The sequence below is a fragment of the Marmota monax genome, unplaced genomic scaffold, assembly GCF_021218885.2.
Source record: "Marmota monax isolate L192 unplaced genomic scaffold, Marmota_monax_Labrador192_F-V1.1 WCK01_AAM20220418_F8-fsc00657, whole genome shotgun sequence".
Classification (NCBI taxonomy): domain Eukaryota; kingdom Metazoa; phylum Chordata; class Mammalia; order Rodentia; family Sciuridae; genus Marmota; species Marmota monax.
The window spans coordinates 121,336-142,452 of record NW_026694448.1 but is presented as its reverse complement, the minus strand read 5'-3'; the positions used below and the strand labels follow the sequence as shown (position 1 = coordinate 142,452).

The 21,117-nt window shown below is 52.7% G+C and overlaps 1 protein-coding gene across 4 annotated transcripts in view; it reads right to left on the bottom strand.

The window, feature by feature from the left end:
* LOC124075496 (MAL-like protein) overlaps positions 1 to 21,117 on the bottom strand; it is a 78,798-nt gene that overhangs the window by 22,998 nt on the left and 34,683 nt on the right. For 2 of the 4 annotated variants that reach the window (XM_058571153.1, XM_058571154.1), the window contains exons 17-19: positions 16,466 to 16,578; positions 14,144 to 14,217; positions 10,710 to 10,754 (exon numbers count right to left, since the gene is read on the bottom strand). In XM_058571153.1, coding sequence (XP_058427136.1) covers positions 10,710 to 10,754; positions 14,144 to 14,217; positions 16,466 to 16,578 — 232 coding nt within the window. Of the gene's footprint in view, positions 1 to 12; positions 289 to 8,122; positions 8,541 to 10,709; positions 10,755 to 14,143; positions 14,218 to 16,465; positions 16,579 to 21,117 lie in introns of those variants that run through there. The other 2 variants (XM_046418940.1, XM_046418937.2) reach the window with 2 other exon arrangements.

Sequence of the window (21,117 nt, the reverse complement as noted above, 5' to 3'; positions counted from 1 at the left end):
GGTGGCACTCACCAGCTCGGGCAGGAAGAAGGCGTAGGGGATGGTGAGGAACAGCGCGACCCCCGGGGGCACGTCGGGCGGCGCGTAGCTGGTGGGGGGCGGCGGGTCCCTCGCGGCCATGCTGTCCCCGCTGTTGGCGCCCCTGCTCCGCTCCGCGGCGCTGCTCCAGCCCGCAGCCTTCAAATATCACCTCCTGCCGACACACCCATCGGACGACGTCGCCCCGGAGGAAAAAACCGTTCCCGCCGAGCAGGTCCTTCCACTCGCGAAGCCAGCAGCCCTGGGGACCACAGCGCACCGCGGGGCGCGGCGGGGCGGGGTGGCGCGGGGCGGGGCCGGGTCTTCGCAGACCGTCAGGCCCCAGAAACTTCTGCATCCCGGGGCATTCGTATTTCTGCACCGAGTGCAGGTGACAGTCCCTTCCCTGCCTCATCCCTGTTCCCAGAGTGGCCAACAAAGACCGTTCATTGAGGACTCTCAATAAACCCTGGGTGAGCCTAGACGGCCAAGGTGCCCCTCAACCAGTTCTCTCTTCTTCTTCCCCAAATAACCGCCCTGGACTTCTAACCTCACATGTTAGCTTTGTCTGTTATTGAAAGGATTCGTTTGTGTTTGACTTCTTTCACTTCAGGTTATGTGTGGGACCATCCATGTCTTTGTATGTCATTGTATGTGGTTGATTCAGAGCTTTATAGTATTCCATGAACATTCTATGAACAAGCTACTCTTTATTCTCTTGTTGATGGACCTTGGGTTTTTTCAATTTGGGGTTATTACTAACATTCAATTTGGGGTTATTACTATTCTAAAATAGTCCTTTTTTCTTAGTTTAGTTGGACAAAATACTCCTATTTAATTAATTAATTTATTTATTTTTATGTGGTGCTGGGGATTGAACCCAGGACCTCAGACGAGCTAGGTGAGTGCTCTACCGCTGAGCTACAACCCCAGCCCATCTAGAATAGTCTTTAGAGGCATCTGTGTATGCATTTCTGTTGGAATATGTTAAGGGGGGATTACAGGTCACATGGTACCTGTTTTTAGCAGATAATGTCAAGCTGCTTTCCAAAACGGCTGAGACATTTCTATCCCACTAACAATGTACACAACTTACAATTGCTTATGATTGGTGTCTGCATGTGTATTATGATACATTGGTGTTTGCCCAGTGTGTTTTTTATTCTTTTACTTTTACCTCTATCACTGTATTTATGATGTGTGTGTGTGTGTGTGTGTGTTTGTGATATAGTTCTGAAATTTGCTGCCTTTAATTTACATTTAATATAATGACTGGTATTTTTGGATTTATGTGTACTTTGGGTTTTTTTTTTGTGTGTGTGTTTTCTCTGTATTTCATTCCTGTTTCCTTGTTCCTGAATTCTTTTGGATTTTTGAATATTTTAATATTCTCACTTTAATTCACCTACTAAGTTCTTTACTATTTGTAGTTTGTATGCAGAAGCTGCTGTGGGAGGTGACTTCCCAGTTCATTCAGAGTTGACATTTGCCACTTCAGATGGACCTCACCACTGTGCAGGTCTCCACCCTCTTGTCTTTCAGTATAGCTGTCATCGTAGAAGGGACATAAAAATCCAAGACCATTGTACATATTTTAAAAAGCAGAAGAGAACAATAACCTATCATATTGGCCCACATGGTTGCCATTTATATCCCTTTCTTCTGGTGCGATTTCCTTCTGCCTGAAGAACTTCCTTTAGCACTTCTCTCGGGGTAAGTTTGCCCGCAATGAATTCCTTAGTGTTTCTTCATCTGAGAGTGTCTTCAAGTCACTTCCATTCCCGAAGGACATTTTTATGGAGTAGAGAATTCTGGGATGACAGGTTTATGTATTTTTTTCTTTTGCCACTATAAAAATGTCATCCAGCTGGGCGCAGTGGCACACGCCTGTAATCCCAGCAGCTCAGGAGGCTGAGGCAGGAGGATGGTGAGTTCAGAGCCAGCCTCAGCAAAAGTGAGGCGCTAAGTGACTCAGTGAGATCCTGTCTCACAAGAAAATGCAAAATAGGGCTGGGGATGTGGCTCAGTGGCCGAGTACCCCTGAGTTTAATGCCCAGTACAAAAACCAAAAAACTCCAAAACCAAAAACAAAAAAACCCAGGCCACCCGGTGGTTTCTGATAAGGACTCTGCGGTCATTCTACTGTCACTCCATTTTTTTTATGCATTGTTTTTCTCTGGCTGCTTTCAATGTTTCTACTTGGTTTCAGTTTTAGTAGTTTGATTGTAACACCGGGACTTATCTCGCTTGGTGCTCACTGAGTTTCTTAAATCTTTAACTTGATGGCTTTTACCAAATTTGGGACATTTTCAGTCATTATTTTTTCAAAAGTTTTTTTTTCTGAGCAGGGCATGTTCTGTGACCTGGGAGGCCGACAGAATCACAAGTGTGAGACCAGCCTGCGCAATTTAGTGTGACCCTGACTCAAAAAAAGAGGGGCTGGGGATGTACCTCAGGGGTAAAGCACCCCTGGGTTCAAGTCTCAGCACCGCAAAAAAAAAGAAAAAATAGTGTTTTTTTTTTCCCTCATTACACTTTCTTCCCTCCCCCTGAGACCCTGAGGAATGTTAGACTCTTGGCTTTGTACAACCTGTGAGTTTATTTTTCCATCTATTAATCGATTTCCTTTTGTTGTTAAGTCTGGACAACTCCTCATACCGACCTGTGTTTAGAGCCTCTGACTCGGGCCCTCTGCACTCTGGACTGGCTCCATCAGTGCATTGAGTCTGTTACTAAATTCTGTCATTTGGTTATTATTTATATTTTTTTCTCAGATTTCAGTTCGGTTCTCTCCTGTTTCTCTGTGCAATGGGCTGTCTTCCCTTTCACTGTGAAAGGCTGCCCTTCCTTCTTAGAGCATGGTCACAACCGCTGCCTCAGGGTCTCAGTCTCACACTGGGCCATCTTGGAGTGGTCTCTTGATGTCTCTGATTTTCTTTTCCCTTCAGAGATGTTGAGATTTTCCTGTCATTTTGGACCGTGTCCTGGACATCATGACTATGGTGTCTTGTGCTGAGTCGTGTTTAAATCCTGTTTTGAAACTGATTTTTGTTTTGTTTTGTTTTGCTTTTTTGGTGGTGTTGGGGATTGTACCCAAGGCCTTGTGCCTGCGAGCCCAGCCCTCTACCACGGAACTATGTCCCCAGCCCCTTGATACTGACTTTGTTTGTCCAGGCAGGCAGCCTGTCGGGTTCCTGCCGGGGTCCCTCGCCTGCTCTGGGCTGTGGTTTAGGTGTGAGATGTTCTTAGCTCTGCAGGGCCATTCGGATCTGGTTAGTGTGACAATCCTGGGCCTGAGACCAGCCTGGGTCCCTGTGACTCAGTTCTGAAAGCCTTTGGGATTCTGTTTGGGGTCAGCTTTGGAGTGAGCTCAGATAGTTATCTACTATTTTATGGGACCGTTTTCTTGAGCTCCCTTGCTGTGTCCCCCGACACCTCCCAGGTCCCAGCAGCCTGCCCCTCCACTCTCACCCTGGTCCTCTGGACAAAACTCGGGTTTTCATTCCTGTGACCATGTCTATCTCAGGGGCTGACAAGCAGTTTGGGGGTGAGGAAGAATCGGGGATCCCCCTGTGCTCTCAGGACCAGGGCTCCTCTGCTGGGGGGACAGACCCCTTCCTCAGTTAGAGGTACTTTCCTGGCCGCCCCTGGCCTTGCTACTGTCATTACATGGCCTGGGACAGGAAACAGTGAGAGGGTTTGTTCACTCTCTCTGACCTGCAGGGGGTCTCTTTCCAATTCCTGGGACCAGAAATAAGAGGGCTTCTTCTGGAGATGTCTTTGTGTCTTGTGTCCAGCTCTGGGATTCAGGTGCCTCTGAGTCCAGTCTGGGAAAACAGGATGCTCAGCACCAGCTGGGTAGTGTCCTGAATCTGGTTCCTTCCACATCCTGCTCCATTTGCTTCTGGGGGTTCCCAGAGAGCAGCTGCGTGCAATCTGCCCAGGGCCCTTCGCTGCACTTGGTGGCAGAGGGGGACAGCTTTCTCTACTTGATCACAGCTGAAGTGACCCAGCCGTCACTGTCCCCTGCTCATCGCTGCCCCAGTCCCTCTCGCCTACCCATTCGCCTGTTGTTTCTCGGCCCTCCCCCGCACCCTCCCCTGGGACAAGGGCTTCAGGGCAGTGATGGCCTCGTTCTTGTGGAGGACCATGGCCACTGCGCCATCTTGAATTCCTGGCACACAGAGCACCCCGGTAAGTGCTTCTGCAGGACTGATCCACCTCAGTCACAAGGACTTTGGGGACAACTGTTTCTCTCTCTCCTTCCCTAGATCCTCTCCTGCCCACACGTGCTCTGCATGTTCTTCAGAAATGACCTACAGTCAGTCACCAACACACAGGGTCAGGCCGCAGGACAGCCAGAGGGAGCTGGGAGAAGAACAGATTGTCGTGTCCCCTAGGATCCTTCCACAGCCGGCGCCAGGAGGCCCAGTTCTTAGGGGACCCATTTCCCTCCTTCCCAGGGAGGGGAAGTCATTAGCTCAGGGAAGTGATGAGTACAGGTAGCTGGCTTCAGGTGACTTCACCAGTGACTCAGGCCTTGCCCCAAGGTGGGGGGAGCCACGTGAGGGGGACGTGGACGTTGGGCTGGGAACTCTGTCCACTCTGACGGTCCCCGCAGTGGAGGCCGTAGGACACAGCCTGTCCCCTTGACGTCACACGACACAGGCCCAGCTGGAAATAGCTAATGTCTTACTTCAGTCACCTCAACACTCCCTGGGTGGCAGGGTGCAGGGAGGACGGGCTGGGGAGCTGGGGGTAGTGCTGTGTCCAGGGAACCTGGCTCCCAGTGTCCCTAACAATGGTCAGAGCAAGCCCGGTGCACTCCAGGGTCAAAGGACAGCTAGCAGAACAGACTCATGGGAAACGAGTCTTCCAGATACCCCCCCCCCCTCCAGAGGAGCTCGGTGTGGCTCTGCGAGGACAAAGTTCTGAAGCACTGGCTGCTGGCAGAGTCCGACAGGAGCGGCTGGTTAAGGTCCACCCTGACCTCAAAACGGGACAGGACCTGAGCCGCTGGAGTCCACTGGTGATCTCTGGGCTCTCCTGCTGCTAGCAGGCCTGTAGGCCAGGGGTCAGCCAGCAGTGCTGACCCAGCCACCCAGGCCTCCATGGCCCGTGGGTCCACCCTCCGCTTTCCTATGTCCATGCCCAGCCCTTGCCCACGCCCATCTGGTTCCCGTGGCAAATCACACGGGCCCCGCGACTGGATTCCGAGAGCTGCAGAGTCACCTGGACCCTGAGAGCCAGTGAGGGAGCTGTGGGGGGGGGGGGGGTAGGAGGGGAAGGACACTTGTGTCCTCGCCCCTGACTTCGCCACCATGAGGCCGGGAACCTCCCAGGCCACAGGATTGGTGGGTTTAAATATGACACCAACAAAACACAAGGCCAGGACCACCCAGCCATGAGTACCCTTGCCTCCAGTTGCCATGGGCAACTGCTGTCCCCTGGTGCCTGTGCTGTGCCTGGAGCCCAGGGCCTGTGACGTGGCCACGTGTGGAGTCGAGGAGTGAACGGTTAGAAGCCCCAGAGCGCAGCGCCAAGGGCGGTCCTGTTCCCGCCAGCTCTGACCACCTCCTTGCCCTGAACACCCTCTGGCCGGCCGGGGATGCTCTGTGCAAAGGAAGCAGAGCCAGTCCCAGCAGAGGTCGCGCACACTGCTGCTGGCAGGGGACACTGCTGGAGCCCGTGGGAGCAGGGGGCTTCCCAGCAGCACAGGTGACACTGAAGGAGCCCGTGGGAGCAGGGGGACTTCCCAGCGGCACAGGTGACACTACTGGAGCCTGTGGGAGCAGGGGGGATTCTCACTGCACTGGATGGTGAGGCCAAGCTGCGGGTGCCATCAAATGGTTTTGGATGTACCTCTGCCCTGGCATTTGTCCCAGGCATCCAAACAGGGGCACAGCCGTGACTCTCACCTCCAGCAGACCCGACCAACGCTGGGAGGTCAGGAGATGGAGAGGGATGTTGTTCTGGTGTGGGGTCCCTGGCTTCAGGGCCTGGAGGACTGGGAGGACAGGCAGGACGTGCAGTCGCCCACTGTGGCTAGTGTGTTGCTAAGGAGTGCTCCCCACAGGACCCCGGGCTCCTGGCCAGGATGTCTCTGGCGCCCTGACAACCCCTTCCTGTTGTGAAAGCTCAAAAGTGGCATTTAAAAACTCAGAGAGGTTTTGCTGGGAAAAAAAAAAAAAATATTGTGCTGCCTGAAGAGGCAACGGCCCTCAGCAGCAGCCACCCAGCCCTGGGCCTGTCCCCGCCAGCCAGGCTGACTCCTGTGCCCCTCACTTTCTGGCCCCTCTCCTGTCCCTGTGATTCAGAAACTCGAAGCTGACTCCTGACACCTCCTCAGATGAGCAGGGAGGCAGTGGGGACCCTGGACCAGTTCTTCTCCTGCTCCTGCCAGCGCTCCACCCCAACGCCCTACCTGGCTTCCGGCCAAGAACAGGCCAATGCTTAAAAAATAAAAAGGTGGGACTTAGGAAGTAGATCCCACAGTGAGCGACGTTCCCAGTGGGGCAGGGGAAAGTCTTGGGTTCCTCCGAGAACAGGCCTTCGGGGACTAAGGTGACTGGGTGACAGGGCAGGAACCAGTCCCTTGGGGGCTCGCCACCTCAGCAGAGGTGCCACTGGGAAGGGTCCACTGAGGCTGCTTCATGATGGGCAAGGAGAGGGTCTTCCTGCCTCTTACGTGTCATCCACATGTCACCGAGGGCAGAAGGGGACACAGAGGGGCACACCCTGGAACCCAGCTCCTGGGGATAAGTGGAAGCTCTCCGGGCCAAGTTCTCACCTGGCAGCCGCCGCTGGGGTCCCTTCATGCCAGGCTAACTTCTGAAGTTAAAGGCTGCTGTGATTTGAATGTGAGTCCCCCAAATTTCAGGGGTTGGAAGCCTGGTCCCCGGGGCCATGTGAAGAGCGGGTGAGGCCTGCTGGCAGCAGGTGGCTCTTGTGGGGCCCGAGTTAGTTCTCGAGAGAGTGCGTGGTTCCCCACCCGGGGGCTCACTTCTCACCTGGCACCCTCTCTCATGCATTAGCTCCTGCTGTTGTGATGCCATCTGCTGTGAGGCCCTCACCAGAGCCCAGCTGGTACTAGTGCTGTGCTCTTGAACCTCCAGAGCTGTGAGCTAAATAAAACTCTTTTCTTCATAAGTCTCTAGCCTCAGGTAGTCTGTTATAGTAACAGAAATGAACCCATAAAAGGACCAAGTCTAGGTTAAGGGCTTTGAGTAAGTTAACTAAGATGTAATCCAGAAGTTTCATAATATGATAAACCTCTAAAAAAGCCTCTTTTAAGATGGCATGCTGCCAAAACACAAGTACCTCATAGGTACTTTTAAGAGTTTAAGTTAATTTTTTTCTAATTCATTCACACTTTTCTTCAAATAGCTCTCTCAAATTTTATTTGTACGCATGTTTCTTAAAGGTTTGCATGGATGAGGCAGAACATGGTAGGCAGAAGAAACTTACCATGGTGTCTTCCCTTGAGTGTCAGCTGTGACATTTGCCAGCTCTGACCTGAGCAAACTGTTTATTCCGCCTGGCTTGTTACTTCAGTAGCAGTGGGGAGAACTGGCAGGTTAACCCAAGCGCTAGGCACACAGTAGGTACTCAGCTAATGTCAGCTGCTACTGCCTGCTTCTAACAGCAAAGGCTAGGGACCTTCCACCAGAAGTCACAATTTTACTCAAAACGCAACAAGATGGGATGAACTCCTCTCTGTTCTCTAAAGGGACCAGGCTGGAAGGATTTTTTCTTGTTTTTTGACAGAGCACTTACTATGCTGACTTGAAACGGAAAAAAACGATTCTGCTTTTGTATCTAATTAGGAATAAATAACATTCAAATATCAGACAGAATTAAGTGCTTAAATACACTTAATTTCTCAAACAACAAAAATTTTAGTAGCAACGATCATACATTTTATGTATTCTGGATCCTAAACTCTTATCAGATATGTGGCTTGGAAATACCTTCTCCTATCCAGTGCACTGTCCCTTCACTTTTTTAAATGGTCATTAATTTAGTTTTTGATAAAATCTTGCTTTTATAGAAACTGACATTGCCAACTTATTTTTTTTAAAGTCTTCAAATTTAGATGCGACAGTATTTCTTATAAAATTTATTGTTTTAAAACCTACTCAAATTATATAACTATTTCTTAAAAAACACAATCTGTACCCAAAAAGGGGGTGAGACCCGATCCCATGGGCAGCTGCCTTTGGCTCTGGAGCAGGGGCCGGGCCGCTGGGTCAGGCCGACAGCTTCCTTACCTCGCCCAGGAAGTCATAGGCCTGCTCTGAGAGGTCAAAGGGCTGGTGGGCCCCATCTGGGGACAGGAGAGCGCGCAGAGCGCCCCCGTGCTCCTGGTTCTGCTTGAGGAAGTCAGCAATGGCCCTCCAGCGAGCCCCCTCGCTCTCCTCTTCTGCCCAGTGCAGCGGGGGCAGCAGCGTGGAGCACAGGAGCGGCCATGCGCAGTCGTGGTAGACCAGGAGGAAGGTGGCCTTCAGGCACTCGGGGTCTCTCTGGGAAAATGCCAAAACCACAAGTGACCAGGACGGCCCACTCGCTGCGCCTGAGGCACGACAGCCACCTGGGGGCGGGGTGGAGGGTGCCCTGGGGCCAGGCAGGGGGTACAGCCGCCTGGGGCGGGAGCAGGGTGGGCAAGAAGGGGAGCTCGGCCGGCCCGAGCCTCCAGCGTTCCGGAGACCAGGGTGCTGCGGTCGGATGGGTGACAGGGCATGGTCCAGGCCAGACAACCAAACACAGCAAAGCCAGCTATCGACTCGGCTCCGCCACAGCCTATCAGAGCCATGGTCACGCCATGGGGACGGCTGTGTCCTGCATGGGGTCCAGAGAAAGGAGACCCCAGGACAAGATTTGCAGCCACGCCTGGGTGGGGTGGGGGTCCTCGGTCCTGAGGGTGTCAAAAGCTCCCAATGACAAGAGTGATGCGTAACCAGCACCGGCTGCGGGTGGGTCTCAGAGGGCCCAGCAGGCCCAGGGCAGAGCTTTCACATGCAGCAGAGCCCACAATGTGTCCCCAGCTGTGCCCATGCGAGCACTGGGGTAGTCCTGTGGGACTCAGGACAGTGTCTCGACCCCGACCCCTGAGTTTAGGGGCACTAGTGTGTCTTTATCCCTCGTTCCTTGCAGGTGACCACCGCCTCCATTCAGGAACTGGCCGCCGCGGACTGCAGTTCTGAGCATCCTTCTCGCTCTTCACAGGGACACAGGGAACTCAGCCACATGTGCCCTGTCTGCGGCCACTTCTGCAGCACAACGGAGCAGCTGCTTTGAGTCCAGGGCCTCACACATGCTAAGTGAGTGCTCCACAAATGAGCTTCACCCCCACCCAGAGTTGAGCAGTCCTGACAGAGGCTATGACACCTACAAAGCCAGAAATATTTACTATCTGGCCATTTACACAAAGTTTGTTGCCAGGTGCAGCAGTGCACACTTGTAACCTCAGTGGCTTGGGAGGCTGAGGCAGGAGGATCACGAGTTTGAGGCCAGCCTCAGCAACTTGGTGAGGCCCTAAGGACTTAAGTGAAATCCTGTCTCTAAATAAAAAGGGCTGGGGCTGGGGATGTGGCTCAAGCGGTAGTGCGCTCGTCTGGCATGCGTGCGGCCCGGGTTCAATCCTCAGCACCACATACAAACAAAAGATGATGTGTCTGCCGAAAACTAAAAAATAAATATTAAAAAACTCTCTCTCTCTCTCTTTAAAAAAAAAAATAAAATAAAAATAAAAAGGGCTGGGGATAAGTCCCTGGGTTCCATCCAATCCCCCAAAGAAAACTGCTGCCAAATCCTGGATTACAGAAGTCAAACCCCACCACGGTCCACTGTCCACTGCAAGTTCCATGTGCTGATTACCACTCAACAGAAGGCACAGCAAGTACTATTTCCGATACGTGACACAGTTTAGGCTGGTTTCTCCTTCTCTTTCTCTGCTATGGGTATTGAGAGCTACAGGAATTTTTAAAAGTAAGGAACACTGGAGAGCCAGCCAGAAGGGCTGGTTCAGAAACTCCTTCATTTCAATGAGACTCAGTGACCTGAGATGCCTTTGCACATTCAGACCCGATCATGCACACCCTTCTTGGAATGTGCACTGTGACCACAGTGACACAGTTTCCCTGACGGACAGCAAGCACCACTGTGGCCACTTGGCTGGAGAAGAACCATTATGGGGCTGGGCGGGGCTCAGTGGCAGAGCGCTTGCCTGGCATTCGTGAGGCACTGGGTCCCATCCTCTGCTAAGAGCCAAGTATATGATGCATGGCATTTTTGGTTGAAAGGTGACGCCAGCTAGCCATTGAGATGATATGATTATGTTAAGATTTGCATTCATATGGATATTGGACTCCTGCTGTTCACCTTGGCCTGCTACGGGACTCCTGGAGAGTTCCCATTGGTTGGGGAAGTACAGTAGGAGGGAGTTCCGGGGGAGGAACTCTCTCTGGCGGTGCCCGTACGGGACATTGGCGGCAGTTTCAAAAAATAAAGTTTGTTCCTGCTTGAGTGGCTCGTGATTTTGTGCCCAGCCAGACTGCGGCAATCCTCAGCAGCACATACAAATAAATGAAGTCTACTGACAACTAACCAAATATAGGAAAAAAAAGAGGAGGCATTACTTGAATGCAAACAACAGCGCTGCAAATACGAAGTCAGTGTGAAAACCACATTACCTTCTCCGATCTTTTCAACATGCTTTCTCTCTCAGCCCACGAACTCTAGAAAAGCAAACAGAAAGAGGTCAGTCCCGTGTCCCTGCAGCACTTCTGCAGCTTGTCTCTGAGGGAACCTGTGGGCAGGATTGGGAATGGCACAGAGTGACCAAATGACACACCTGCTGCCAATCACCAGGTACCAGACCCACACGGCAGAGGTGTGCAAGGTGCCCCAGGAGCTCAGTTCTTATAAGTCAGAACCAACTTAAGAGAACCAGCAGCAGCCACAAGTCGTGCGGTCTGCACTGCCACAGGCTAGGGCTGTGAGCTAGCATTGAGCTTCCAAGGTAAGACATCATCAAGAAAACACTGCCAGGGGCTGGGGATGCGGCTCAAGCGGTAGTGCGCTCGCCTGGCATGCGTGCGGCCCGGGTTCGATCCTCAGCACCACATACAAACAAAGATGTTGTGTCTGCCCAAAACTAAAGAATAAATATTTAAAAAAAAAAAAAAAAAAGAAAACACTGCCAGATGCCACAGTCCCCGACAATCCTGCTGCCATGCGATGCCCATGGATGGGGGAGATAGAGTGAAGCAGTTCTGCAATATTCCCAGCCTGCCCACAGGCTTCACAAAAGCTCCTTCAGAGAAATAAGAAACCCCGGGGTAACTGATCCCATGGGGTATGGACTGGAGTTCCCAGCCCCGGTCCTGGCAGCCGGTGAGCCTGGATGGAGCACGGCCAGCCTCAGGGCTGCCTCCCGCCCTGGGTGCAGGAGGCTTCCCCTGCTGGGGCCTGGTTTGTGGTACACCTGCAGGCCGCACTCCATTCTCAGGAGGGAGACTCTGGGGTGCTCATGGACACGGGTGCCAGGAAAGAGAGTCTCTATGACAGAGAGGCTGCCAATCACCAGGTACCAGACCCACACGGCAGAGGTGATCACAGATGAAGCCACTGTGAGAAGGTTCTGGAGTGTTCAATTTTCACTGCCTCATTGGACCATGGTTCCCCACACTACTGACTATTCACCATTGCCTGGAGGTCCTCAAAGGCCTGAAGAGGCCCCTTAAAGTGCCAGAATACTTTACTAATCAGGCCAGGCACCATTCTTATTATTAAAAGCTAATCACATGCTGAGCATGGTGGTGCACAGCTGAATCCCAGGACTCAGGAGGCTGAGGCAAGAGGATTGCAAGTTTGAGGCCAGCCTCGGCAGTTTAGTGAGGCCCTAAGCAACTTAGTGAGACCCCATCTCAAAAACAAACAAACAAACAAACAAACAAAAAACCCATAACAAAACTGCACTTATTTAAATACATCAAGAGGTGCACGCACTTCATCATGTAAATCTGAAGACAATATGGCTTAATGTGAATATCACTGAGCAGCTTTAGACCGACTCTGCGGTAAACTCTGTCTATTGTTGGTGACATCCTGCGCCATCTTTCACTGAGCAGCAGCCAGTGGTCAGCTCTTTCCCACAGCCCTGCTCTGCACCAGGCCCCTTCTTCCTCTCTGCAGCAGACAGAAGCCCCTGCCCCCGGCTCTCTTCAAGTCGGTGGCCCACAGAACTAGTGCTGGCCCAGGCACCCTCAGGGCGAAGGCTGTGGAGATCCCACGGACAAACCTCCCTCAGTCCTCTCCCTGTTCCTGCAGGGACAATGGGCAGCAGAGGAGGCTGCTTGTTCTAGTTCTGGATGATGCCCTCAGAGCGGGCCTCTGCCAGCCCACACTCTTGGGGGACCATGGAGCAGGGTCTTCGCTGACCCAAGCTGGGCAGGGTCCATGAGTGAGAAGCCAGCCCAGGCCCGTGTGGGCGGCTGGCGAAGCCTTGCTTGTCCTGTTACACAACAGGCCAGGGCAGAAGGCTGGAGAGTGTGGTGCAAACACTCTGCCATTTCTATTATTTATCAAAGATTCACTATGGAAAAATTAAGACAATACAGATTAAAATGACCCATGACCCAGAGGCCATCACTGGTAGTTTCCTGGAGCATCATCTTCCAGATGTTCTCACAGACTTCCCCCACGTGTAAGTAACACGTAACCACATGTACCCACACCGGCACACGAACGTGCACACACGCATGCAGCTCTCTCCGTGGATACACCACCCACATGTACCCAGCTTGTCCCAAACGAGGTGTTTTTCCTTCATGTCGCAACAGACTGAACGACTTTCTCTGTGTGTGCTCCGTGGCCCAGCCTGTGGCCTAACTGGCTGCACCCAGCTGGCCCTCGGTGACAGCCCTGCTTGGCCCTGATGAACTCCGGGGCCAGTCAGGTCACTGCACGTTTCTAAGCCACCTGCTTCTCAAGGACACACAGCCGTCGGTTAGCCTGGCCCTGCGGTCCCCCTAACAGAGACGTTCCTGTGGCGAAAAGGCCCTGCCCTCAGTGAACAGCTGCCCTGCGCTAGTGACTTCAGAGGGAAGCAAGACCAACACTGCACCGTTCAGTACAGCCCCAGGGGACCATGCAAGTGGCCACGGCCATGACCTTTTTGCTGAAAAAGGTCCAAAGAGAATCTTCTTATTCCCCCATTCCAGTCAAGCCAGCATGCAGTCAACTGCAGGTCCGGAGATCTCCAGGGACGACCGAGGCCTTCCACCTTTGCTGTCAGGCCCTCTGACCACCCTCCTAGCCACTGAGTCCCCAGAGCCCGGCCGCTCCTTCCTGCACATGGGCTGAGGAGGAGCCCACCTGCAGCACAAGCCTGGCGGGAACCACTCCCTGTGCCCGTGCCCTCCACACTGGGTCCGCGACCTTGCCCACGCTCCGTCGCTCCCTGGCCTACACCCACTGTGCCAAACCAGAAAACGGCTCTCTTCTGGAACACTCTCCACTGATTCCTTCTTGCCTGGAATGTCTGCTCAGCGTCTTCACCTGCCCTCGTGAGTTGAAATCCTCGCTGGCCCAGCCCAGAGCTCCTTAATGAAGCACTGCTGCCTTCTTTAAGTCGCCACAGCCCAGGGCACCGTCCTGCTCTGGGCATGCACATAGCATGAACATGGGTCCTCTAATGTTTTTTAATCCTGACATATTAGCTTGAGCCATGGGGACCCGCCATCTCTTAAGGCCAAAGCCACTGGACACTGGAGATGTCGCATGCTCTGGCCTAACGTCCCTGCTGTTCTAGATGCAGCAACCCGTGTGGACTGGCCCTCAGGAGCGCTGCGTGCCCTGACTCGCCTCTGAGAATTCAGCTGATGGGTTTCCGCTTTTAGGATGTCACTGGTGGTCATGTTAAGCCCAGAAAGAAGCAGGCACAAAAATGCCACAGGGACCATAGGTACCTAGTGCTGCTGGGTCAGGGGGGGCGGCCTGGCAAGAGCTTGTACCCTGATAGCGGAACAGTCCTAGGAAATGCCATCTACTGAACAGGTGACAGACCTGGGTGACAGAGCTCACTAAAGCGAAGCCAGCAGGTGCATGGGCACCGTCTACTCACCCTGAGGGCGTCCATCACGTCGGGCTGCTCCAGGAGCTGGGGGAAGGTGGCCAGCATGGGGTGACTAATCAGATCTGAAAGACACAGCACAGAGTCAATGCACCTCTCTGCCCTGCATCTAAAAACACTCACATTAAATGATTGGGCCAAATGAGTCGTTAACACCCGCCACACACCTTGACTTCCAGGAGGCTCAAGGCGGTGCCCCCGACCCCCTTGTCCTGATTCAGGGAGTTTAAAGCGATTCCTGCTAGGGTGCGGGTCACTGGGCTCTGAACAGGGAGGCTGGGAAGTTTATTTCTTCTCCTGGGGTTTCTTTCACATTTCCACCCCTTCCTCCTATGAGGGTGGCCTGGCAAGAGGAACTTCCAGTTAGGTAGCCTTGCTCCCGGAGGGCAGGCAGGAGCCAGGAAATGCAGGGGAAGGAGGGGGAGCCGCTGCTCAGGGTGACTCCAGCCCTTGGGAAGGACCCCAGCCTTGGGTAGGTGCCAGTGGGTGGTGGTGGGTGAAACTGGAAGGATCCAGAACTGGAGGGCCTGGCCCCACGGCTACAGACGCATAGGACAGCACCACAGCACCGATGGCCCACAGGAGGGTGGCACAGGAGGCAGCTGGCCAAGGCGCCATACACTGTGGCCTAATGTCCCTGCTGCTGTCTGGTGCCTGAGCAGCAGTAGCAGGTCACCTCCGACAGCTCTGGAGGAGGAGTCCTTGGGGTCCACCGCCAAGGCACCAGCAGCTGGTATCCGGCTTCTTACTGTGTCGCTCCCCTGAAGAAGAGGAATGCCGGGGCCCACGTGGGGAAGGCAGGAGGGCGGGGAAGGCACACTCCCTGCGCCAGCTCCTCTAAGGGCACCTAGGCCCTTCATACGAGAGGCACCTTCCCCCAGTCACTTCTCCAGGTCCCACCTCTTAACACCATTGCTGCAGTGAGACTTGATACACAGGGGGGCTTCTGAAAGGGCAAATCTATTCTATAATTTTATGTTCTCACTAAAGAAAAACCCCTCCTCTTGATCTTATTATGCTTACTCTGATGATCAAATGCAGTCAGCCATCTTGAGTGATATTCTCACCTGCAGGAGGGTCATGTCACACTGGGTGTGGTGGCCCATGCCTGTAATCCCAGCAACCAGGGAGGCCAAGGCAGGAGGACTGCAAGTTCAAAGCCACCCTCAGCAACTTAGCAAGGCCCTAAGCAATTTAGCAAGACCCTATCTGTAAATAAAAAATAAGAAGGGCTGGGGATGTGGCTCAGTGGTAGTATCAAAAAACAAAAACAAAAAGAAGTTGTGTCACTTGTGAAGTTTTTCTAGAGTCATTAAAATAAACTCAACAGGCTTAATGATCCTCCCTTATAGTATGGCCTTGCTTAAAAATGGCTGCTGGGGCTAGGATTGTGGCTCAGGGGTTGAGCGCTCGCCTCATTCGGGCGGGACCCGGGTTTGATCCTCAGCACTACATAAAAATAAAGGCATTGTGTTGTGTCCATCTACACCTAAAATAAATAAATAAATATTTAAAAAAAATGGCTGCTGACTTTGAGCTGCCAGGTACCAGGTGGTAAGTCCCTGGGTGTGGACTCTGTCTAACAGGAGTCGGGCTGCTCTTTCACTCACTCTCCTGTCCCCTCTGGCCTGCCTTCCCTGGTGTCCCTTCAGCTCCTGCAGCTTTCCTGCCTGGGCCTTCAGGTACGCCACCCCTCTCCCCAGAAGGGACCCTGTTGATCTCCTCTCCACGCTTCCTTCCTCCAGAGCACTTCCTGTGGAGGCGGAAAGGCTCAGCCCTGCACTGCTGGGTTGAGAGGCAGCCATGCCTCTGTCACTCACCAGGGCCAGCACCACGTCTGGCACACGGGACAGGACACATCTGCTTACTCGTTTATTAATGAGTTCAAAGGCTATCCAATAAATTTAAACTATTTTTCTTTTTAGAGGCAATTCTGGTAACACATTTCTCTCTCATTGTCAATTCATTCATGTAAGAAACTTGATTTCCTAAAATTATTGGACTTGGAAAAAATTCAAACTTAAAGAAGCTGTAAGTAAAACTAGCGCCTAGAACCCAGAACACTCCTTACTGGATGCGCTGATTATATCTGTGTTTTAGGATCTCCAACCTCCGGAATTTAAAATGAGAATATGTGGAAGAATTTACATGCACTTGAGCTCACGAAGTTCAGTGTTCTGAAGGAGTCCCACAAAGGAAGGGCCAGGTGCACTTCTAATATGGTGTTCCCAATGTCACATTTACAGGCAGAAGACAGAGGGTGGCACGGGTCACACACACTCAGGAGCACAGGAAACCACGCAGGCCCCTTACCAGCACTTTGCAGGCTCATCCTGTCCCTGAGGAGCACATCTCCAAGAATTTGTCGATAAAATATCAGCAGGTGGACGTAGCACATCCCTCCAATCAGTGTTTCTGGCAGCAGGCTGTTACAGAAGAACAAAGAGGCAGTCACTAAACAGCCCCTAGGCCGGCCAGCCACAGGGCTTTTTACCGTAATTACTCTAAGGATAGGCTGCAAGTTTTGCTTCATTACTGGAAACATTTTAACAACCTAAAGGTGAAACTTCCACTCCAGCTGGTCACATTAAACTCCAGTCGACTTGTATTTTAGGTGACACTTTGGAGTCTCAGCTCTGAGTCGCCATGCTGGCCTACATGCCCACGTCAAAGGTCAAGTAAAAAGTCATCAATTGCATGTTCTGGAGAGCAGGGGATTAGGGAGCTACAGGCTGTAAGAGGGCATGTGCTGCCACGCCTGGCTGCGAGTGCAGAGGAAATGCCAGATCAGTCAGGGCAGGGTGGGACACGGGGGTGGGACAGGCCTGTGGCATCCTGACTTGGCCACTTCCTGATTGTGGATTAATTAACTTCTCTCCTTGTGCTTTCGTTTCCTCGTTTGTGGAATGAGCTGCTACCTGCATTTCAAGGAACTGGGTGGGTTAAAGGTGGCGTGGAAGGCCTGGTGCAGGGCCCGAGATGGGGCAGGGACTCGGGGCGGACAGAGGACTCAGTACTGAAGTTCAGTTGGTATCGGTTTAGAATAAATTGTTGTGACTTTAGGATACGACCCACCACTCCCATGGTAACCACCTCCAGAACAGACACCAAGGAAACTGAAAGGGAACCAACTGTGTCATTCTAAAAATCACTTCAACACCAGGGGAAGCATGAGGGGGAAATCAGGACAGAAACTCCAGGACACTCAGAGAACAACCGCCCAGGGCAAGGCCCGCCTGCCAGCGACCACTTTATCTGGTGCTGCTGGGGCTGGAACCCAGGGCCTCGGCACACTGGGAATGGGCTCTGCCACTGAGGCCGTCCCCAGCCCCGACCAGCAATGACCTTAAGTGTAATAGATTAAACCCCCAATTCAAAGACACAGATTGTCAGAATGGATACAAAACGAGATCCAACTATATGCTTTCCTATAAGAGACTCACTTTTACACTCAGAAGTTATAAAAGAGGTCTTGATTTTATAAATTAATCCTCTATCTTAACTCCAGGGTTTTAGAACAATCATCCTTGGGGCCATGTTCAGGCTTCCAGCTGGTTGGAAGGAAATAGTGATCGTGACCCTGTGCTGGCCTGAGCGAGGGGATCCCCGTTCCTAAGCTTCCTGGGAACTGGAGCAGCACCTTGCCCACTGTCCAGAGGCATCGAGGCATGGTGCAGGCCAGCTCTCCCTCCCCCACCTCCAAGCGGGAGCAGCCGCGGCCCTCTTCGAAGCCACTCAGGTTCCCACGTCTGCTCCTGACCTACGAGTCGCAGACTGGCAGCCTCAGTGCCCCGTGTGCACCCAGCGGTCGTGCTGCTACTCCAGGGGCTGCTCTGCCCACGGCCCCCGTGGCCCTTGTTCCAGCTGCTGCTGAGTAACAGTGGTCGCTGTGCTGCGCAGGGGAAGGGTGGAGCCCTCCTTCCTTCCTTGCTTCTCAACCCCTCATTTGCTGCCCACCTCCCTGCTCATCTGTCTGGCAGGCAGGGCACTCCCACAGTGGGCACGCCTTTCCTTCTGGCACCTTCCCATTCCATGAGGCAATGCTGCTTACCTTTTTTTTTTTTAATTCCTTTAGAGAAACCTCCTGATTTTTCCAAACCTAAGATGGCCAGAAAGTTCTGTGTCACCAAAGGTTAGCTGAGTTGAAGAAGTAAGAACATGTCCTCTTGACCTCACATGGGGACCAGCAGTCTCTGGTGGCAGAGGTGCTGTGATTGGGGTGAATGGGCCTCAGGTAGGCCATATCCTATTTATTTTTAGCAATAATGTAACAGCATTAAAAGAGAGGAACAGAATGCATCAAAAAGGCAAAGGGAAGTCCATTTCCAGCACCACCACACACACGTGCACATAGCTTGCTTCTACAGGCCAGCGCTTCCTGGTGCTCTGAACTTAGAGTTCAAACTCAGAGCTTCCCCTCCCCTAAGGGGCTGAGAATCTGATCACTGCAAATTGAACCCTTTGTACAAGAGCTCCAGAACGAGAAGGGTAACTCCTATTTAACCCTGAGAGAAGGCTAAACAATATAGGGCACTAAGTGAGATCTGGAATAGCTCCAGAGTCAGAAAGCCAAGCCTTGGGGAGCCTGAGACACCTGTGTGCTCCCTGCCACGCTGACAGCTCCCCCTAGCGTGTCCCAGCCCAGCCAGCTCACTGAACTGGGCCCCTGCGCAGGACCCTGGAGCTCTCTCCAGGGAGCACGGGTCTGCCCAGCTTCACCTGCATTTTCAAGGTCTCCTGACACCCACAGGCTCTACTCATGTAAGGCTGTGGGCTGGGGCAGCTAGGGCCCTAGGAGACGATGGGCTCTGAGAAAGACACTGGGCTTACTGCTCTTGGTGCTGCTGCTCCACTGTTCTGTGCTCACTGGCATCCTGGAAAGACCCCTCCTGTCTCCTGTGAGCAGAGACGTGGCTGAGCCAAGGTGGAGCTGGTAGGCAGGGCAGGTGGGGCTGGAGGTGGATGCACCTTGGAAAGAGAGGGCTGCAGATGCCACACTCGCTCCCTTCTCTCTGCAGGTAGCAGGATGGGTGGCAAGGATGCCCAGTTGGGTCAGTCCTGCCTTTGCCCCTCCAGGTGCTCAGGCAGGGCAGCCACATTCTAAAGCTCACATCCAGCCCCTGACCTTGACCTACATACACCGCAGCCCATGGTCCACGGCTGTGGAAAGGCCTAGGGCCTCTGGCTTCACTGCCATGGCCTGCTGTCGGTGAGCCAGGCTGTCCCTGGGTCACACCAGCAGGGTGCCCAAACCCACCCTCAGCATCACCAGGGGCACACACGGCAGGATCCTGCCATGTGCAGAGGCAATGCCAGGACAGCCCTCAAGTCTGGGTAAGTGGCAGGTGCCGCAGTCTGGCTGGGCACAGCCATGCCCATTCCAACTTGGCTATGGCTCTCAGCAGGCAGGGGCGGCAGCAGCAGGGCTCTTGAGAGGCGTGCTCTGACACCAAAGGTCTGGGTGCCCGTGTGCACTACACTCAAGAGAGAGCCTTAGTCCCTGAGGTTGGGGACAAGGACCCAGGGCCCTTCTTAGTAACCCAACACACAGAAGAGTGCTCCTAGTTTCATCCACCCCCTGCACCACAGTCAAACCTGACCTTGAGATGGTGAAAGGACCTAAAAGCTAGTATCTGGAGCCACAGAAACTGCCGGAAGCACTGTGCTGACAGGGCTGCATGGGTGCCCTGGACTCCCGGAGGAGTGGCTGGCAGCAGCAGCAAGAGGGAGAACTAGGCCCCACGGGATCCGGCTGGCCCCTGACAAAGACCGCTACTGTGCTTCTCCTCTCACTGGGAAAAAACCCCCACAATTTTCTGAGGAAAGATTTGCCAAAAAAGGTCCACGAAAAAAGAGCCAGGAAAGAAAAAAAGGGCGGGGGGCAGGTAAGGAGAGAGACGTTATTAACAGTTACTGAAAGACTCAGCACCTGTGTGTGATGACAAGCACCTGTCAGCTCTGGAGAGGGAACAGGGGATATTTAAAGCAAGGCCCTGACCCAGGGGCGGAAGCCACCACTCAGGGGCCACATCAGTCTGCCTCCCCTGCTGCTCCCCAACCTGCATCAGGCTCACCATCTCGTGTCCCCTGTGTGACCTGGAGGAAGGCCCTCTCATCCCTCCAATCGGTTAACATCTGTTTTAAACTCCTCAATCCTACCAGCTGCGCTGCACCTCTTCATTTGAACAAATTTCAGGATATGGCACCATGTATCTACCTGGTGTGCACTGACATTTATTTGGATATAAAATAATTATGATATAGATAATTATAGCCAACACCATTGTGTTTCCCTATAGCCAGGGACTATAAATATGGACTAAGTGTTTCATATACTTGCTTTCAATTAAACCTCATTACAGCTGGAGGGAATTGATATTGCTATTATCCCCATTTTAAAGAGGCAGCCACTGAAACCCCAAGAGAAGGTTACATGACTACAGGGCATCGAGTGAGAACTGGAAGCTTTGGGATCTCCCCAGGAAAAGGCAAATGAAACCATGGTGAGAAACTGCTGTTCACTTTTTAAACTGGTCTAAACAGAAAAATCATACCATATGCTGCCAAGAACACGGAGTCACTGAAACCCGTGCACAGTGAGGGTGAGAGGGTCAATGGCACAGGCGTTCAAGGAAGCAGCCAGACCAACACCAGATGTACCAGCAAACCCTCTTAGGCAGTCCTACTTGAGATGTAGGTAGCCTCACGTCCACACACGCAGAAACATGTATGCAAATATTTAGAGCAGGTTTATTTATAGTTACCCAAACCTAGAAAAACCCAAAAGACCACCAACTAGAGGATGATAAACACACGGTGGCATGTCCATCAAATGCAGCAGTTACCATTTAGAATGAACAGGAACAAATCACTAACACAGGCAACAGCGCGGATGAGCCTCGGATGTATGATGGTCAAAGACGCCAGACTCACAGGTCGCGTGAATCCACCTACAGCATCTGGGA